Source organism: Magnusiomyces paraingens (genome assembly GCF_902498895.1).
Source record: "Magnusiomyces paraingens strain CBS 517.90 genome assembly, contig: contig5, whole genome shotgun sequence".
In the NCBI taxonomy this organism is placed as follows: domain Eukaryota; kingdom Fungi; phylum Ascomycota; class Dipodascomycetes; order Dipodascales; family Dipodascaceae; genus Magnusiomyces; species Magnusiomyces paraingens.
Window position 1 is genome coordinate 2,204,251 of NW_022474071.1, and position 20,101 is coordinate 2,224,351.

At 36.7% G+C, this 20,101-nt stretch overlaps 7 protein-coding genes across 7 annotated transcripts; 4 read left to right on the plus strand and 3 right to left on the minus strand.

Moving 5' to 3' along the window:
- Window positions 1-14: 14 nt before the first annotated feature.
- On the plus strand, window positions 15-3,969 carry SAPINGB_P006338 (uncharacterized protein; the record flags this gene model as incomplete). Its single annotated transcript, XM_032001049.1, has 2 exons — window positions 15-2,672; window positions 2,734-3,969. The coding sequence occupies 2 exons, from the start codon at window positions 15-17 to the stop codon at window positions 3,967-3,969; spliced, it is 3,894 nt and encodes a 1,297-aa protein (XP_031856940.1).
- A 99-nt stretch (window positions 3,970-4,068) lies between these two features.
- Window positions 4,069-5,363, minus strand: SAPINGB_P006339 (uncharacterized protein; the record flags this gene model as incomplete). The annotated part of the gene is made up of 2 exons (XM_032001050.1): window positions 4,069-5,283; window positions 5,361-5,363. The coding sequence occupies 2 exons, from the start codon at window positions 5,361-5,363 to the stop codon at window positions 4,069-4,071; spliced, it is 1,218 nt and encodes a 405-aa protein (XP_031856941.1).
- Window positions 5,364-5,646: 283 nt separating this feature from the next.
- Window positions 5,647-7,486, plus strand: SAPINGB_P006340 (uncharacterized protein; the record flags this gene model as incomplete). The annotated part of the gene is made up of 2 exons (XM_032001051.1): window positions 5,647-6,119; window positions 6,175-7,486. The coding sequence occupies 2 exons, from the start codon at window positions 5,647-5,649 to the stop codon at window positions 7,484-7,486; spliced, it is 1,785 nt and encodes a 594-aa protein (XP_031856942.1).
- A 216-nt stretch (window positions 7,487-7,702) lies between these two features.
- Window positions 7,703-8,367, plus strand: SAPINGB_P006341 (uncharacterized protein; the record flags this gene model as incomplete). The annotated part of the gene is made up of 2 exons (XM_032001052.1): window positions 7,703-7,811; window positions 7,868-8,367. 2 exons carry the CDS (start codon window positions 7,703-7,705, stop codon window positions 8,365-8,367), a joined length of 609 nt encoding a protein of 202 aa, XP_031856943.1.
- A 748-nt stretch (window positions 8,368-9,115) lies between these two features.
- SAPINGB_P006342 (uncharacterized protein) lies at window positions 9,116-10,129 on the plus strand (the record flags this gene model as incomplete). The annotated part of the gene is made up of 2 exons (XM_032001053.1): window positions 9,116-9,536; window positions 9,654-10,129. The coding sequence occupies 2 exons, from the start codon at window positions 9,116-9,118 to the stop codon at window positions 10,127-10,129; spliced, it is 897 nt and encodes a 298-aa protein (XP_031856944.1).
- Window positions 10,130-10,222: 93 nt separating this feature from the next.
- SAPINGB_P006343 (uncharacterized protein) lies at window positions 10,223-12,361 on the minus strand (the record flags this gene model as incomplete). Its single annotated transcript, XM_032001054.1, has 1 exon — window positions 10,223-12,361. The coding sequence occupies one exon, from the start codon at window positions 12,359-12,361 to the stop codon at window positions 10,223-10,225; it is 2,139 nt and encodes a 712-aa protein (XP_031856945.1).
- A 4,120-nt stretch (window positions 12,362-16,481) lies between these two features.
- Window positions 16,482-18,263, minus strand: SAPINGB_P006344 (uncharacterized protein; the record flags this gene model as incomplete). The annotated part of the gene is made up of 5 exons (XM_032001055.1): window positions 16,482-17,718; window positions 17,838-17,879; window positions 18,021-18,034; window positions 18,086-18,121; window positions 18,252-18,263. The coding sequence occupies 5 exons, from the start codon at window positions 18,261-18,263 to the stop codon at window positions 16,482-16,484; spliced, it is 1,341 nt and encodes a 446-aa protein (XP_031856946.1).
- Between the last annotated feature and the right edge of the window lie 1,838 nt (window positions 18,264-20,101).

The window sequence follows — 20,101 nt, forward strand, 5'->3', positions numbered from 1 at the left end:
ACTAGCTATGGCAAATGAAACGAATACTCTCAAAACTTCGCGTCCCTGATGCTGCCCAACAATTCCTAAACTCTGCTGCAGACGTGTTGATGCCATTCGGGCACACACCCATCCAGCTCAAGCGTGTCTTTAAAGCGGCGTTGCTAACAACCATTTGCTTCATGTTCAGTTGTATTGACAGGGTTGATAATAAGCTCGGGAATGCTAGTTACCTTTGCGCACTCATATCGGTGTCCATGCATCCAGGTCGCCGTCTTGGAGCTATGATGCAGTCCCTAGCTTTTGGTTTGACTGCTGTCTTGATTGGTTTGCCATACTCTCTATTTGCACACTTTTGTGCCAAAAAAACCTACGACGCCACTAACGATCTACAAAAAGCCTATGGGATTTTCGTCATCTTTTTATTTATTGTACTTTGTGTATTTGGCTATGTTAGATCAGTAGCTCCTCGTTTTTTCTCAGTCGTCTTTGTGTGGTTTCTCATTTGCCATTTCTCGTTTCTTTTGCCTATAACGACATCTTACAGACAAATTGCTTACGATTATAGTGTTCCATTCATTATCGGTATTGGCTTGTCATTTTTTGTCAGTGTTACTGTTTTCCCTGAATTCGGTTCAACCTATATCGGTACAACCGTATTATCGGCAATGCACGAGCTCCAAGTAATGTTTAGCAATACATCCTATTTCTTTACATCTTTTGACACTGATGATCCACACAATGTCAAGGAGCATTCTCGTAAACTGGCTGCTCTGCTCTCTCAAAAGAAGAAGGTTCGCACGTCATTGGCAGCTTGCGACGCCACAATGCTTGAGTGCACCTACGAATTTTCCTACTCGTTCATGGCGCCACAGGAACTCAAATCACTATTAAAGAAAATGAGAAACTTGAGCGTCACTGTAAACGCTTTGCACGTGGCTTGCGAGCTGGCATTAGGTGTTTTTGCCGGTTATCAACCCGAAAAGGATCAGGTAGCCTTTACCGATTTGAAGAAAGATCCCGATCCAATGTCAAGTTCTCACGACATTATCGAAAGCATTAAGCCGGAAAAAGAAGCCAGTTATGCAAATAAAGAACTATTAGTTGAGTTCATCAAATCAGTCAATGAGCCTGTCCACAAAGTTACGGAGATTGCGCTTGAGGCTCTCAATGAAACCAAGTGTGTTTTGGCCTATACTTATGATGCCAAGGTCCACAGCCTAAAATTTTCAAATGCGGTGGATGCAACATTTGTTGATCTTGACCATGCCGAGGTTCACAAAAAATACGAGGTATCGCTTGAAAAAATTGACAAACATTTGGGAGAATTGGCAGCTGCAAATGAGTCCTTTTCTACACTTGTTAAGAGTGAACTCAGCAAAATTTCTGATAAGGAGTTTGATTTAGTATATCTTGTTCCTCAGGAAGAGTATTTTGTGCTATCACTATTTCTGCTTAATTTCCGTGAAACAGCTCTCCTTGTTTCCCAAATTCTTTCTCAAGTTCGGACTCTTTTGGAGATTCGCCAAAGCCGTGAAACACATGGGTTTTTTGGCCGCAAAATGTGGTTCTCTATTATACATGTGCGTCACAATTGGAGCAAATATTTGAAAACCGGTACTGCAGAGCTGCAAGAAGGTGAAACAGCAAGTATTGCCGCCACGAAACAAACTAGCAATGACGTTGGTGAGTCTAAACCTTCATACGCTCGCAACCCAGGACTACGACGGCAGTCTAGTTTTGATACACTTGCTAGTGCTGCTAAAGATACCAAGAGGGCCACAGTTGAACGGGTTTTATTGAAAATCCGGCTCAGACTGATCCGGGTTCTGGATCAGCTTCGAGAACGGCGGCTGCACCTGCTGAATGCATTTCGCACGGCGCTTACAATTTTCTTGGTGACTTTCCCAGGGTACTCGGTTCACATGCGTACATGGTTTAATAATACCAGAGGATCATGGGTCGGATTCGCAGCTATTATAGCTTTGGAGACAAATGTTGGTGCTACCGGATTTGGTTATGTGATGAGAACAATCTCTGTGGTTTTGGCTTCTGCTTGGGGATATGCTTTATATGCGGCCGGCAACTATGGGCATGACCGGTATGTCATGACGGTTATGGTGTTTATAGGAGTCGCTCCAATGTACTACATGATGTTATTGTCTCCTCATGGGAGAGCGTTTCTTATCGGTGTTGTTAGTTTGGTGGTAGTTCCGCTGTCAACTCTACGCAACCACGGCATTCCAGGTACTATTCTAATCAACTTTGGCAAGCGGTGTGTTGCCATGCTTGTTGGCGGAGGTGCTGCAATGCTTGTTAACGTGGCTGTGTTCCCACAAAAAGCTCGAGTACATTTAGTAAACCAACTAGTCATTGCACTCAAGTCGTGCCAGCTGATCCAGATCCAGCTTGCGCTGGGAATTAATGGAGAAAATTCGGGAGCGTCCAGAGTGTCTATGGTGCGCAGTGAAAGCCGATATAATCAGTATCATAGGAAAGCCAAATCAGCTTTGGCAGCTGCAGACTCACTTCTCAAGGTGGCCATGACTGAGCCCAGGTTAAAGGGTCCCTTTAAAACGCGTGCAGATATTTATACGGAAATTATCTTTGTTTTGCATCAAATTCTTGACCGCTACAACAATATTAAATTTCTGCGCCAACAATACGGATCAGCAGTTTTAGACGAACTTAGTGTAAGTGCTTTTTTTCATTTTATTATTATGATCTTTCTATTCTAACATCTTTTTTTTTTAGCCAAACACATATTTATATCGTCGTGAAGTATATGCTACTATTATTGCGCTTTTCCGCACTACTGAAGAGGCTCTATATTCTAAAAAACCAATTCCACAATACGTTCCTTCACCAAGAATTGCACACATTCGTGTGGTGAATGCTGTTCGCGAGAGTCTGGTGGAACGCAAGGTCAAACAACAGCATAAACAAATGCAATCCCAAGGATTGTCATTTCAAGCGCGGCGACTTTTGGGTAGACCAGAAGTTCCACCATCAGCGCAACATGAGATGCTGCGGAACAAATACATGGGTTGGAGTGCTACCAGTGTTGCCACTGAAGAGGTTATCCAGTATGTAGAGGAGCTTACTAACCTGGCCAAGTTCCTGGTTGGGTCGCAGGATTTCGAACACGGGTTTTTGGCGCGACCATTGTACGCTGAGCGTACGCGATTAATTCGGGAAGACTTTCAAAAGAGAATGGGTGGTAGCAGTGGTAGCAGCAGCGATGATAGTCTTGATTTAGACGGAACGCCATTGATAAATGAAAAAACTGAGGATGTTATTGGCAATTGTACAGTAGAGGAACCACCGCGTCATGTTTCTGAGCCGCCTTCTGGAACAGATTTAATGGCGGTATACACACATCCTAGTTTGCGTGAATCATTTGTATTTGATAATGAGGCTGCCGATGCAAATTCTCTAGTGTCACCGCTTCCCATACAACCTTCTCCGCATCACTTTGAGTCGTCGTTTGGTTCGAGTCCTGGGATTACGCCTGGGTTTGGAATGAATTTAAAGTCAGACTACGAAATGGCTTCACGACCAACATCACCGACTATGGTTCCGCTCAAGGAGCCGATTCCTGACGGAGGAGTGTTGTCGAAGCAAGCAACACTTGAGTTCCCAAAAGAATTGAAACGGCACCGCATTTCTATGCCAATTCATGGGGGGATTTTCCCGCATGGCTTTTTGAGCGGCTTTGGAGGTCATCATAAGGAACAGGAAACGACTCGTGAGGAAATTCTTTCTAACATGATAATACCAGAGTCTCCTCCTCCAGTTCAGCGTGTGTTAAGACCTCGCTCAACAAGCTTGGTGCGCACAATCAGTGCGTCGTCTACAGAATCTCATCGCCGTCCACGCCGTGGATCAATTTTATTTGGAACTTTGCCTGAAGATGATGAAGAAGAAATTCCATTGACCCTTCAGAAAATCACCACGCAAAAGAGACAATGGAACAAAAAACCTCAGTGAATACTTGGATTTTTTTTTAAAAAAAATTTTTTTTATCATAATTATTAATTACTATTATCCTTACGTTTAATTTTTTTTTTTTTTCATTATCCGTATTTACTAATCCAGCTCAATGATTTCTGGAGGTGATGGACTGTTTTTTTTAGAAGATGGAGCCTGGCCACTCGTTTGTGTTTTGCGTTTCCTGCTCTTGCGCAGCGACTGGCCTGATCCAGAAAATGTATGATGAACGGATCCTGCATTATTACTTCGCTCGATTTCCTCCTCAACAACAATATCCTTAAGTGGAACGACTGGGTACCCAAAGAACAGCTGGCCAAATGGTAGTGTGAGAGGGCCTGCATCTGTAGCAGGAAGCTCTGAAAGTAGCTTTGCCGAGATCTCCTCATCGTTTTCATGATCTTGTTGCTTTTCATCGTCTTTACTGGTATTCTTTGTGACACCTTTACCCTTACGATCACCGAGAGAGCGTCCTGCAGCTAGCTTGTGGCCACTACCTTGGAAGCTGTTAATCTTACTCTTTGCAAGTTCTTTCCGTAGAATCTCTTCATAGTTGATATCACGGGCCATTTGGCCAAGAGGTGTAGGGGTTGCATATCCACTGCTGGTGCTGCCAGGGGTATTGTTCCCAGCCTTGTTGCCACCAGCACTGATTACTGATCCAGGTCGAGAGTCAGGTACGGGCTCAACATAGCCCACGGGAGGAGCAAAATCAACTTCGAGATCGGTTTCCACCACGGAAATGCTGTGTGATGGAGAGTCTGGTTTAACTTCTACGACGCGGATACCGTAGATTTTTTCATTATAAGAGATTTGGAAAACATCGTCGGTGGTTAGTGTAGAGTAGTTGCGAAGTGCGTTTTCCAAAACGGCCTTGGGATCAGTAATCTCCAAAAAGTCTGTAGACTGGGGCTCCAATTTGACAAACGTACCGAGATTAAGGGACGTATTTGTAACTTTGACAAGAGACCCCGGGGCCACGGCCAGCGCGTCCATCATCCACTGGGGCAAGTAAACAAGTCCTTCTTGCGCAATGAACTCGAGGACGCCTCCATGGGTGACAAGACCAGACTCGGCAGATTCGAGTGCAAAGAGCATCGGGTATGAGATGTGCAAACGGGTAAGCTTGTTGAGAGATGAAGGCGGTAGGATGATTTTACCGCCATAATTGAGTTCGTCGCGCGGGTTCCCGGGCATCATTGCTATGGGATAGCACCGGAAAAACTGCTGGAACTTTTGATTAGTGGGAGGAAGGTCGGCAGCTCCGACGCCCCAACCTCCTGGGAAAAAACCTTGATTATTTGTAAATGAGAACTAGAATTTAGTTAGTTAGCTAATTGGAATTGTTCTTTTTTTTTTTTAAATGACCCCGGGACGTGAACAGGACTTACCATTGAACTACTAATTGAGCTGGCAATGTTTGTAGAAACGGAACAGTGGCGAAAACTGTGGAGAAGCCTTTTGAGATATCTCCAAATAAATAAATCAAAGCCCTAACCCATACCACGTGACCATGAGTACTTTTTTCTTTTTCTTTTTTTTTCTTGCCAAATGGCCAACCAGCCGGCCACTCCAAAGTGATATGCACCCCCCGGGACGCGCCCGCTTCAAAAAACTTATTCTTGCTAGCATATTTCATTCCCATTATTCAATTATTAATTAAATATTAATTTCACAATGGGGACCGGTAACTACACAAAACTAAGCTCTTCTGGAGCAGAAGAAGACCAGGGTATTCCTCTTGAACCTCTTGACTCTTTTGATCTCGATTCTCTTGCATCTTCAGGTGATGGTGACCATGGCGAGGGTCACGGTCACTCATCATCGCTCGGCACACCATCTAGTCGTGGATTATCTCCACTCCGTTCTCCGATTGGATCACATAGTGGCTCGGATGTTCCTGGATTTGACGACGATGACTACCAGCATCTTTTACTAGGCGGCGGCGGCGGTGGTGCGGGGAACATTGGCTGGGGCGAAAGCAGTCGCGGAGGGCACGCCCGCTCAGGCAGTGTTTCGACACTTGGAGATGTTGTATTTGCATTACCATCAACACGCGTGCGACGAACAGACACAGAAGTTCCTCTAGAAAAGCAAAAACGGTTAAGTTTGTTTGACGGTCTAAGTTTAGTGATTGGACTTCAAATCGGGTGCGTTAATATAAATTTGAACATTTATTGTTTTATTTTACTAATTTTTTTTTAGATCTGGAATTTTCTCATCACCTACACAAGTAGACCGGAATGCAGGATCAGTCGGTGCTTCGCTAGTGGTATGGCTAGTTGCCGGACTTCTTGCATGGACCGGCGCATCCTCTTTTGCCGAGCTGGGGACTACCATTCCTCTAAATGGCTCCTCACAAGCATACCTCAATCATATTTATGGCCCGTTGCCTTCATTTCTTTTTTCATGGACTGCCGTAACTATTCTTAAGCCTGGTAGCGCAGCCATCATTTCCATTATTTTTGGTGAATACATTGCCCGGTGTATTGGTGCTGAAGTTATCAACACTTATTGGTTCCATAAACTTTTTGCCATTATTGCCTTAACAGCGGTGACAGCCATCAACAGTTTCAGCACTAAGCTTGGCGCGCGCACTGGTAACGTCTTGTTTGTGCTCAAACTATTATTACTTTTAGCACTTATTGTTCTTGGTATTGTGGGAGCTGTGATTTTGCGTAAAGACCCTGTTCCTTCTGCTTTGGTAGCAAGCGGTGGCCATATCTTTGCTGGTTCTTCAAAAGATATAGGCCACTATGCTATTGCTCTTTACGCTGGTCTCTGGGCTTATGATGGCTGGGACAATGTCAATTACGTTGCTGCTGAGATGAAGAATGCCCGCAAGGACTTACCCCGCGTTATTCACACAGCCCTGCCAACAGTCATTGTGGCATACTTGTTGGCCAATGTTTCGTACTATGCTGTTCTTACGCGTGAAGAACTGTTAAACTCTGCCACAGTCACTCTGACCATGGCCAATAAAGTCACAGGCCGTGTTGGTGGTATTATTTTTGCACTGGGCATTTCTCTATCATGTTTGGGTGCTCTTAACGCGTCTGTATTTACCTATGCACGACTTATTTACACTTCTGCAAAAGATGGCTTCTATCCTCAGATCTTTGCCCACACATCTATTAAACGCGGGGCTCCTCTAAATGCTCTTTTGCTGAGTTATGCCTTGACACTCATTTTTGTACTTGTGGGCGAGTTTCACTCATTGCTTACTTTTTGTGGGTTGGCCAGTTATCTGTTTTACTTTTGGACAGTTCTGGGTGTTGTGTTTCTGCGAGTGCGCGAGCCCAATTTGGATCGGCCATACAAGACTTTCATCACGACTCCAATTTTGTTTTGCTGTGTTGCGCTATTCCTTGTGTCGCGAACAGTGTTTGAAGAGCCTCTGCAGTCTTTATACGCCGTGCTATTTATCTCAGCAGGTGTTCCCCTTTACTTTTGGCGGTTTGGAATTAGTTGGAGACCCAGCGTTCCGGACTGGCTTCGCCGTGTGTTTCGGAGATGAAGTCAAGGGGGGAGGGGAATGAAAATGGACAAAGATTCTGCCCAAAACAAAGGATTGGGTGGAACTGTCAGGGACTGCAGACAAAATGTATATAAACTGGGACATCCGGAGTGAAATAAATTTGCATAAAAGATTTCTTTTTTTAAAAAAAAAAAAAAAAGAATTAGGATTTTATAGAATAAAAAAAAAAAAGGAAAAATAAAAAGAATAAGCATCATGGCAACAGCAGTCTCATTGTCTCAACAAAGTTCCTGTATAGAACCACCTTCGCGGCCAGCTTCGAGTCTCTCAGGGCAGATATCGCATGCGTTTCAATCATATCAAGGTGAGAATACATAAGCATTTTTTTGAAGAGACACGTATTAACCTTAAAAAAAAAAGTTAATGGAGTGATTACAGATGAACCGCATCTCCGAGCAGCCCTATCTGAACTCATTTCTCTTCCTATAAGTCGATCTACTGCTCGACAGTTTTTCCGACAAGCAGACAGCAATGGTGATGATTATATTGATTTTACAGAGTTTCGAAATTTGGGTCGAGTACTAGCGCAATGGCGCGATCTTTACATGCAGTTTGACAGTAATGGAGATGGCGTTTTATCGCTTGAAGAGTATTGGCGAGCGCTATGTATGTTTGGTTACGAATTAGACACTGCATTTGTGGAACGGTATGCTAATCAGCACTCTGAACTTAGAGAAGTGAGTGATGAAGGGGGAGAGACTCGAGAAGAACGGGTTCTTGGGTTTGATGGGTTTGTACAGTCGTGCATTAAGCTGGATCGGCTGAGGAAAGTACATCAACAGTATGTGTCATCGATGGGTGTAAGTCCAAACGTTGTACCGTTTGAACATTTAGTAGGAATGGTTCATGGGATTATTTAAAGTACTATTTTAAGTATTAATTTATATATATATATATATATATAGAACGAGCATTACTTTATATAAAGATTTATTTTTATTAATGGCTTTTTTTTTTTTTTTTTTTCAATAGAAGACCTTTGAAAACCCAGGCACTGAAAAATGTCAATATAGGTCTTTAATGTTCATATGCAGTACCAAACTTACTCGTACATTGAGCCATCCCAACTTCCCCAAACCTTCATTCAAGAGACTTTTAATTACTTTATACTGTTTATCGTTATACATCTCAACAACAACAACAACAACAAGAACCCTTTTTCTTCAGGTCAAGTTTGTGAAAATAAATGTCGAGGCTCAGCAGATTCTAAGATAAAGTCATTTTATTTCTTCATTACACCATTGAACGACTAATGTTAACTGCGCCTTTCTAAATACTTTTGAATAAATGGAGAATTTTCAATAAATAATTCCTTTTTTTTTTTTTTTAATGTTGGTGCTAGGCAAAGGCAAGGATTGTATGGACACATCCGAGAACTTTTTTCCAAACTTTGCCCCAATCCGCAGCTCTCAGCCGCTTTGAATTTTTACTTTTATTATTATTTTTATTTTTATTATTATAAAATTTGAAAAAAAAAAAACTACTTAAACCTCCAGAAATCTTCTTTTACTTTTTTTTTTTTATTTAAAAAAATATATATTTCATTTAATCAATTGAAACTCATTGAAATATTCAATTAATAATATAAGCAAAATAAACAAACTCACCATGAAAAACTACGAATACCAACAACAACAGCCACAATCACAACAATCACAACAACCCCGGCCAAACCCAGGGTACCCAGTAGATGGATTTGGAGGATATAATAATGCATTCAATGGTGGATTCAATAATTTAAACACTGGTTTTGATAGTAATAACCGCAGATTAAGTATGCATCATCAACAGACTGGTATGATTAACCCACAACCAACTGGAAGACCCATGATGGCCCAGCAAGCAACAGGAGGATTCGACAGACAACAACAACAACAACAACAGCAACAGCAACAACAGAATCAACAACTACAACAACAATCTTCTGGCCAGCAAAATAATATGAACCGACAGTCATCAGTGGTTCTCTCTGGAACACTTAAAGGGACTGTTGATATCGAAGGGATTTTTAAACAAATCACGAAAAATAGTATGTCAATGAACCGTTTTTTTTTTTTTGTTTATCTTTATCTACCTTTTTTTTTATCGTTATTATAATTATTATAATTATTTTTTTTTAGTACTAACACTTGTTTTTTTTTTTTAGCAGGGGGTGTCATCACTAATGAAGTACAGTTGCAAGAAGCTCTGTCGCAGTTTGATTATAGTACCCCATTTTCTCCACAAACCGTGCGTCTCTTTTTCCGAGTGTGCGATGCCAACGGCGATCGAGAACTTGAATACATAGAGTTCCGCAATCTTTGGCGTGTTCTAATTGAATGGAAAAAGCTTTACCAAAAATTTGATAGAGACCACAGTGGTAACATCTCCTTTGATGAATACCAAAACGCACTTGTACAGTTTGGGTTCATGGGGATGTCATCCCAATTTACACAATTTTACTTTTCAAGCCATGCGGTTCAAACCCAACCAAATATGCCAATGTGCCTTAATTTTGATGGATTTGTGCAATCGCTCCAAAAACTATCTTACCTTCGAAAGGCTTATTCCAAGCATTTCAATTTTGGATCTAACATGCAACAATTTGAAAATATGATAGTTGTAGTTCATGAACTCATTTGAACCCCCTCCTCCCCCCGAAAAAAAAAAAAAAAAAAAAACTTGTAATAATTAATAATAAGTATATCACTTTTTTTTTCTTCTTCTTGTTTATCATCAATGAAGCTGTTGTAATGCCGGATTTCGGAGTGCAAACTGCGCATCGTCTTCATCATCATCATCCACAATCCCCCCAATTCTTTCTGCAACAGGTATCCGCTCAATCTCTCCATCGTCATCATCATCATCATCGTCATCGTCATCGTCATCGTCATCATTATTATTATTATTACGACGATTTCGGTTCCTATTTTTATTTTCATCTGTAGCGTTTTCGCCTGTTTCTTCATCAATAAGTCCATCAATTTCCTTTTCAATCTCGTCCATGACGTCCAGCGGCAAAAAACTCGTAAAGGTGGTCTGCACACGGTTCTTATACTTGAATGCTGAATAATCTCCATCATCTGAGTCGCTTTCAGGTACAGTCTTTTCACTTTTAATTTGTCCTTGGTCCTCATTTGTCTCTTCAATCGTTGTCAACACTGGTCCACTCTCAGTATCGGCGTCTCCTTCATCTCCTTCTTGGAAACTGGCCTCACCAATATCATCAAAAGCTCGTGCAGTCACTTGGCCTCCCAGTTTAACTTCTGAAGGATCCACTTCATAACCCAAAGATTTGGTAGCTTGTAAAATGAGGGCTTCTGAAATAAACAAGCAACTGTGTATCTGCTTATTGACCTTCTCAGATGATTCTAAAAACTTGATGTGAGACTGCATACGCTTTTCAATTAATCGTGTCTTGCGTGCAATGTCTTCCTCAGGCGTAGTTTCTCCGTCCAAATCTTCATCCTCATCATCTTCTTCTTCGTCTTCTTCTTCTTCTTGATCATCATCTTCTTCTTCATCTTCTTCTTCATCTTCCTCATCATCATCTGTTATTTCTCCCATATCGTACTCTCCATTTAAAGTATTAGAAAATAAAAAACGACTGCTTGTTTGAGCCAGCTTAGCCTTTTGGATATGTTTGGCTTGCGAACGTAACCGTTTTTCCAGGTACTTATTCACCTTCATTAGCGACTCATTGGAAATTTCCAAATCCATAATCTTTCGATCAGATCGTGCTTGTTTTACTCGTAAATCCTTCACCTGCTTGCTATCTTCCTCTATTGGTTCATTGGTATTGCCCAAAACAGTGGCCCCATTTTTAGGGAGAACCAACATTGGTTTAGGTACCTTGAGTAGCATTTTGGGTTGAACAGTTTCCGGTCTTTCTTCGTCACTTTCGCTATTATAAAAATCCTCGATATTCTCATCAAAAACATCTTCGTCATATTCATCTGGATCTTCATTGTTTTGATTTATAAACTTGGGAGCTAAACTCCCTGCAGGTGACCCCAACCCGTGCAGACCCGGCTGCACCCTAGGCTGCTGCGGCGCCATCTTCATAACACCAATCGGTGCACGCACAGAATACACACCCAGCGCGGACCCGCTGCGCACAGGCGACCCAGTCCGCATTATTGGCGATCCTGCTCGAAGGACTGGTGACCCAGCACGAACCATTCCACCGCCTCCACCACTGCTATCGCTGTAATTACTGCTTCTTGATAATGTTTGCCGAACTATAGGGCCAGGCGAAGGTAGTGGTGATAAGTCCATGTAGTTTGTATAATTTGGTGGTGACTCTGGTGTTGAAGCATATGGTAATTGACCTGGAGGAAGAATTCGCGGCAGGTTCTGCATATTGTTTGAATCGTAGATTCCTCCTGAAGCATATGTATTTGGTGTTGCATAATTGCTATTGCTTGAGTTTGTGCTGGTACTTCCATTGCCACTGCGAATCCTGAGCCCCGAGGATGCAAAGAATCGGGGTGTTCCAGAGGTTGCTGAGACAGCTGGACTGGTGGCTTCAGGAGCTATTCTTGCTCCTTTGCCACGTTGTAAGTATTGTTTTGTGGTAGGGCCTGATGAATTCCCAGTAGCAGCGCGTGCACCGAGCCCTGAGATTGTGATTTTTTCGTCTTGATCAACATTGCTGCGAGCCACCCGAAGTCGTGGTCCAGACCCATTGGATAATAGAGCTGAGTTCATAGATACTGAGCGTAAGCCGACAGTTGGTTGTGAAAAAGCTGTAGATGTGGGGATTTGTGAGAGTACTGAGGCTGGGCGTGGAAGAGATTGCTGCTGTTGCTGCTGTTGCTGCTGTTGCGCCCTACCATGTTGGAGCCGGAACCCGGTTGGTGTTCCGTCGTCCATGGTTTATAAAGTGAAGAAAAAAAAAAGAGTAAATTTTTGTGAGAAATATATATTAGTATGCTAAAAGTAAAGTACTCTTTAACGAGCCCAGAAACACATAATTACTGGGGAAATGGCTAAAAGTCGGGCAAAACGTGGTTAATTAGCGGGATATATTTTTAGTGTGTAAGGGGAAAAAAAAAAATTAAAAATAAAAAAAAATATTACGAGGCTGCGATCTGGTGGCAGGTTTATTGGAGGTTTTGGCAAGACAATACAATTATATAGCATCTACAAACAAGATCTTCTTCTTTTTTTATAGAAAATATGAGTAAAAAGATCAAAACAAAAAAAAATTATAATTAATTTAGTAATTTGATTATTATAATGAAGCATTGATTATTTGAGTTTTATATTTTATGAGCATTTAGACTTAGAATGAAACTGATTTATTTCTTGTTAAATGTTTGGTTTGTTCACTGTGTATTAGAGACTAACTGATTGTTACAACATTGTGTGACAATTTTATTTTTTTTTTTTAATGAGAAAAAAAAAAAATAAAATAAAATTGTCAAAAAAATGAGCTGATATCAAAAAAAAAAAAAAAAAAAAAAAAACTAAAAGTAACCAAAATTGAAAAGTAGATCTTGTAAGCTTTAAAAGAGTATTTTAAAGTCTTCGAAAGTTATTATTAGGATATTGGAGAGTATTACCCTAATATTAAAAACATCAAGCTCAGCCTTGCATTTATCAATTTAAAGAGATCTACCAGGGTTTTTTTTTTTTTAGTAATCAGTTCAAATGTTAAAACAAACGTTATCCATCTGTTACAGATGGATGTGTACACTTATCACCAAAATTCTACAAAATCAACCAGAAAAAGATCTAATGTTAAAGGAATATATATCCTGAGGTTAGGGTTAAGAAAAATCAAAATGCGAATTTTGGATATGAATAAAATTTACATGATTCGAAACCAAAAAAAAAAAAAAAAAAAAAATTTACAGTAGATCATGATCGTGAAGTGCCTCCCTAAAAGAAAGTGATATTTCCAAATATATATATCTATATATATATATATATATATATATATATATATTTGGAATATGTTGTTTTACTTACCTTCACAAACTGAAATCAAAAAATGTCTGATAATAATTATTATAATACTCCAACATCAAGCTTACCAACAAACAAACAAACAAACAAACCAGTTTATTATCATTGCATCTCAAAAAACAAAAGGGGCTCTGATTATGAAGTCTACAACTACCAATTGAGTAATTGAAGAAATGGGGGTTTTTATTCCATCTTTCTTATAGAAACAGAATTTACAAAAAAAAAAATTCTTCTCCTGCAATTGATTTTACTTTAACAAACAATTCTGATCTTGCAACTGCTAGTACTTTTTAAATCAAACGGAGGCTTAAAAAAAAATCTTAACGGAGAATTTAATCTTTCCGGCCGGTCTTAAATAACGATTGAAGAAATTGCCAAGAAATATTATTATTATTATCATTATTAACAAAAAAAAAATTAAAGATGAAGTGATTCCAAATATGTTGAAAGATTCATAAAGTTATTAGTTTAAATCTTGAGGCAAGTACTATATACAAATGATATAATTCCTTTTGTTATTGACGACGTTTTATTTTTTTTTTATTTTTATATGCACGTCTTTGATTTATTTTCCAATCATACGAGAGTTTGGTTTTAGAAGTTTGCTATGATAAATTCAGTTTTTTTTTAAAGTATATTTCAAGCTCACGCCACAGGTCAAATTTTTTTTTTTTTTTTTTTTTGATAACGGCTAAGCATTTTCAAAAGTACGAAAAAAAAAAAAAAAAAAAAAAAAAAAACTTTACTTATTATTATTATTGCGTTTGATACAGGTAAGTTATTTATGAAGAGAATTTGCAAATAATAAAGAACAAAATTGTGTTTAGATCAGTGGTATAAAGGTTTACAAAAAAAAAAAAAAATGAATTGAGAAAAAAAAGTCTTTGAAATTTTTTATGGGGGCAGCAGAATATGACTTTATATATATACCAGTATAACTTAACTTAATCTATTATACCAAGAAGCACAATTTTTTTTTTTTTTAAATGAAATTCTCACGTTTCATTTAAAAAAAAAAAAAAAAAAAAAAAAAAAAAAATAGCAATTGATATTTTACTGTGATAAATTTTTAAAAGTTTCATTTTTAGCAAGTATGATCAAGAGTGACATGACTAAAAAAAAAAAAAAAGAAATCCGTGTATTAAATTTAACAGTTATACTAAAATATAATAGAAACATGATGGACTTTGATTTTACAGACCCTAAAAAAAAAATGAAAAAATAAAATAAAATAAAATATTGACTTGGGATTGCAACAATTGTATTAAGAAAAAACAAAAAAAAAATTCAATCAAGAAATACAATGACGACATTAATAGTGCTATATATATTATATATACTTTACAATTCAAATTGACCGAAATTACCAATACTCAATTGAACACCTCTTATGAATAACTTTTTTTTTTGCAGGTTCAAGGTACTTAAACTTGTTATGCCGGTCTCCGCGGCTTACGTGTCTACCATAAAAAAAAACAAAAAAAACAAAAAAAAACAAAATATATAAGATATTAAATAGTATCAACGACATGTTCAAAGAGAATAACAACGGTTCTTCTTAACGAAAAAAAATAAAAAGTTAAAAAATAAAAAATAAAAAAAATATGGCACAAATTTTGATTATTCGAATTATGCACCGGAAAGCATTGTCCGTATCAAAAGACTATGAGAACTATTAAAGGTTTTTTTTTTTTTTTCGGCTTGTCGGTACCCAAAAACGATATATATATATATATGTATAGATATATATAGATAGATAGAAGTTTATTTTTTTTTTTTTTTTTTTTTTTTTTGTTCTTCTAAAAGTTTATTACCAAGAAATATATATATAAATATATTATATATATTAACTAAACTTACTTTGATTGGAAATTGCACGTCGTTAAACTTTTTTTTTTTTTGGGAGGGAGGGAAATTCATTCCATCTTGTTCATTCCATCTTGTTCATTCCATCTTGAAAATCAAAAATCAGGTTTTCAATAGAAACCAAAAATCCTGGATATTTCATTATCATTAGCACATTACCAAATCTAAACTTTGGATTTATTTATTTATTTATTTATATTAAAGTTTTAAGAAAACTTCTTTATTTTTTTATTTTTTTTTATTTTTGTTCAAAATCTAAAGCAACTTTAATTGATTTAGAAAGTCATGAAGAAGAAGATAGATTTTATTACTAGTGTTTAATGGAAATAAAAATAAAAAATAAAAAATAAAAAATAAAGAATGTGCATAAAATTCACATACAAATACAGCGTATTAAGCGAAACAAACCTCTGTAAATGAAGATGCTAATCAAGTTCTAATCAAGTTCTAATCAAGTTCTAACTCGCCTAAGTCCTCACAAAATCAAAGTACCGTTTAGCAAAATGTCATTGAGTCATGTATATTGTATTTAGTAGCTACAACAAAGCCAGTCAGCAATTCAGTCACATGACCAACACATTTGCAGGGTCAACACTAACTTGCCTCAAAAATGTGTGTCTTAGCATACACACACACACACACCCCTTTCCCCTCCTTTCTAAACTGAACACCCACCACCCACCACCACCCACCAAGCACTTAGTTTTAAACCTCCCACAATACTAGCCTTATACTCAGTCTAACCGCAAATTGGGATGCTGAGATTCCAAACCTTCAAGGATTACTTACTAGGAAGCAATCCAGTTGTTGACTTGTCACCATTGACTTGCCACATGAATTGTCCGTGATCTGGCAGAAGCCCTATTGACATGACTGTAATGTGCAAAAAAAAAAAAAAAAAAAAAAACAATAACTAAAAGATGACCAAACTTGTAGGTATCAATTGAGTGACTGCAAGTTATGGAAACATTGTTTGAGAATGTGGGCAGCGACACTTGAAGCAAGTACAAAGTTGTTCCATGTAGAACACCGGGACTTTGAACCAGTGATTCTATATATATATATATATATATATATATTTCCATATGTATTATTATTATTAAAAAAACAAAGCCATTAATTCTAGTATTATAAAAAAATCCCCCCATTCTTCCAATTACTGCTCAGCCTCAAGCTGCATTTCATCCTCATATTCGTAATCATCCTCAACAGTAGCTTCTTGGTACTGTTGGTACTCGCTGACAAGATCTGTCATATTAGACTCAGCCTCTGTAAACTCGGATTCTTCCATGCCTTCATTAGTATACCAATGAAGGAAAGCCTTTCTGCGGAACATTGCAGAAAATTGGTCACCAACACGCTTGAAAAGTTCCTGAATAGAAGTTGAGTTTGCAACAAAGGTGGCCGACATTTTGGCATCCTTGGGGGGTATACTACAAATTGCAGTTTGAACATTGTTAGGAATCCATTCGACAAAGAAATCAGCATTACGTTGTTGGACTTGACGCATTTGATCCTCAACTTCTTTGACAGAAACTTTACCACGGAAAAAGGTAGCGACGGTAAGGTAACGGCCGTGTCTTGGGTCAGAGGCAGCCATCATATTTTTAGGATCAAAGATTTGTTGGGTAAGTTCTGGGACACTAAGAGCGCGGAAGGACTGAGTGCTAGCAGCAGAAAGAGGAGCATAACCAACCATAAAGAAGTGCAAGCGGGGGAATGGGACGAGGTTAACAGCGAGTTTACGAAGATCCGAGTTAAGCTGTCCAGGGAAACGGAGACAAGTGGTGATACCTGACATGACAGCGGAGACGAGTTGGTTAAGGTCGAGAAGGGTAGGGTGTTGAAGCTTGAGGGTTTTTTGGCAAATATCATAAAGGGCTTCATTATCGATACAGAAGGTTTCATCAGCGTTTTCAACAAGTTGGTGGACTGAGAGGGTAGCATTGTAGGGTTCGACAACGGTATCGGAGACTTTTGGAGATGGGACGACTGAGAAGGTAGCCATCATACGGTCTGGGTATTCTTCGCGCATTTTAGAGATGAGGAGGGTTCCCATACCTGAACCAGTACCTCCACCGAGTGAGTGTGAAACTTGGAAACCTTGAAGAGAGTCACAACCTTCAGCTTCACGACGGATAACATCAAGGACTTGGTCGACGAGTTCAGCACCTTCAGTGTAATGACCCTTTGCCCAGTTGTTACCAGCAGAGGATTGGCCAAAGACAAAGTTATCAGGGCGGAAAAGGTTGCCAAAGGGGCCTGAGCGGACAGCATCCATTGTGCCAGGTTCGAGGTCGACGAGGACAGCACGGGGGACGTATTTTCTGTGGCTAGCCTCATTGTAGTAGACGTTAAGGCGTTCTAGTTGAAGTGGGTTATCACCGACGTAGCTTTAATTAAAATGAATGTTAGAATTTAGAAGAAATGGATAGATGGATGGATAGATAGATAGATGGGATAGGATAGGATAGGAGAGGATTAAAGATTTTTTTTTTTTATAACAACATACTTTCCAGAGGGATCGATTCCGTGTTCATCAGAGATTGTTTGCCTAAGAGAAAAGAAGAATGAAAGAGTTAGGAAGAGGAAGAGGAAGAGGAAGAGGAAGAGGAAGAGGAAGAGGAAGAAAAAGAAGAAGAGGAGAAGGTATTGATTTGTCAAAATAAAGACAAGTAAGAATTAAAGGACGTACCAAAAGGCCGAGCCCTTTTTCGAAATTGTTAGTAAGGAATAGATATGATGAGAGTTGATACTTACGATTTGGTTACCACATTGGCCGGTTGATAAATGGATCTAAAAAAAAAAAAAAAAAAAAAAAAAAAAAAAAATTAGTTTATAGTTAATTAGAATTAGATTGATTGATTTGATTGATTTGATTGATTGATTTGATTGAATTATTATTATTGAATATATATAAACGTACAATTTCTCTCATTTGTTTTTATTTTTGAATTAAAAAGGAAAGTTTTATATATTAATATATATATATATATAAATAAAATAGGATAGGAATTAATGGATAAGAAATGAAGATAGTTTTAATAATTTGGCGAAAAAGAAGGGGAGGTTTTACTTTTTTTGAGTTAAAAAAAGGGGGTGTTTTTTTATTTTATTTATTTATTTTTTATTTATTTATTTATTTTTTTTTTTTTCCTATTATAGTGGTGGTGATGATTTTGATGATGTGTGAAATATTTTTTTTTTTAGGTTTGGGAGGGGGGGAGAAGAAAAAAAAAAAAAAAGTAAACAAATGGTGGGTTAGGGGATAATTTTAAAAAAATTTCATTAAATTTTTTATTTTTTATTTTTTAATGAAATTTATTAAAAAATTAATGTAATGATTGTATGTGTTTAATTTAAAAGTATATAAATTTGAAAGAGGTTACCATAATAAACTTAATTTTAAATAAGATATTTTGAAATCAATATAAAGAAATAATATGGGATAAATAATAGAACCATAAGGGTTAGGGTTATATAGGGTTAGGGTTAATAATAATAATTTAATTTTTATTTTTATTTTTATTTTTATTTTATTTGTAATTTTTAGGTTGTAACGGCTTTTTTTTTTTTTTTTTTATTAATTAAATCCTTCTCTCCAAAAAAAAAACAAAAAGGCCACCTGATTAATTATAAATTTGAAAGTTTAAAAAAAAAAAAACGGTCAACTGAAATCGTTTTTTTTTTTTTTTTTTTTGAATTTTTTATAATTTTTGAATTTTTTATATATTATATTTTGCTCTTAAATAATTTATTTGTTTTTTTATTTTATTTTTATAAAAAAAATCTTTATTATTATCGCATTTAAATTTTTATTTTTATTTTTATTTTTTTTTTTTGGTTGATCCCGGCTTTTTGCGAGTTAGAGTTTTTTTTTTTTTTTTTTTTTATATATTCCATTCCATTTCAGTAAAAGAATATCTAAAAAAGAAAAAAAAAAAAAAAAATTCATTCATTTATTCATTAAAAATATCAAGTAGTAAAATAAATCTAAAAGTGGTTTTATAATTATTATTATTATTATTATTATTATTATTATTATTATTATTAGAATTTTTTATATCGAGTTAAAAAAAAATAAAGATTAAAGAATTGGATTAATTAGTTAAGAAAATATAAAAAAAAAATTCATAATAAAGAAAATATATAAATAATAAATCCATCACAAAAAAAAAAAAGAATCCCGAGGCACAAATAAGGCACAAACGAGGCTGGTTATGGAAATAACAATATAAATACAATAATAAAAATATAAAAATAAAAAGGTCTTTTGACATTTTTTTTCAAGTTTATCTCATTTATTAATATTTCTATATATATATATATATATATATAAAAGGCCTCTTTTTTAATCATTTTTTATTTTTATTTTTCAAAAAATAAAAATTAAAAAAAAATTTAAACCCCTCTCATACTTTTTGTACAAGACCAAAAATAATAAAAAAATTATAAAATAAATAAAAAATAAATAAAAAATAAATAAAAAATAAATAAATAAAAAAAAAACCATTTCAAAAATGAGAACTTTATTAAAGTCAAAAAAAATAAAATTAAAAAAAAGTCTCAATCCTTTCAAAGTGTTAATAATTAGTAGTAATAGTAATAGTAATAATTATGAATAGAAGTAAATAAATTATTCAAAAAAAAAAATTTTTTTTTCTTCTTCTTCTATTTCCTTTTTTTTTAAAGGTCATCGTCATCATCATTATTATATTTATATTTATATATTTATTATAAAAATATGATATCCGATCTAGTAGTATTTCATATATA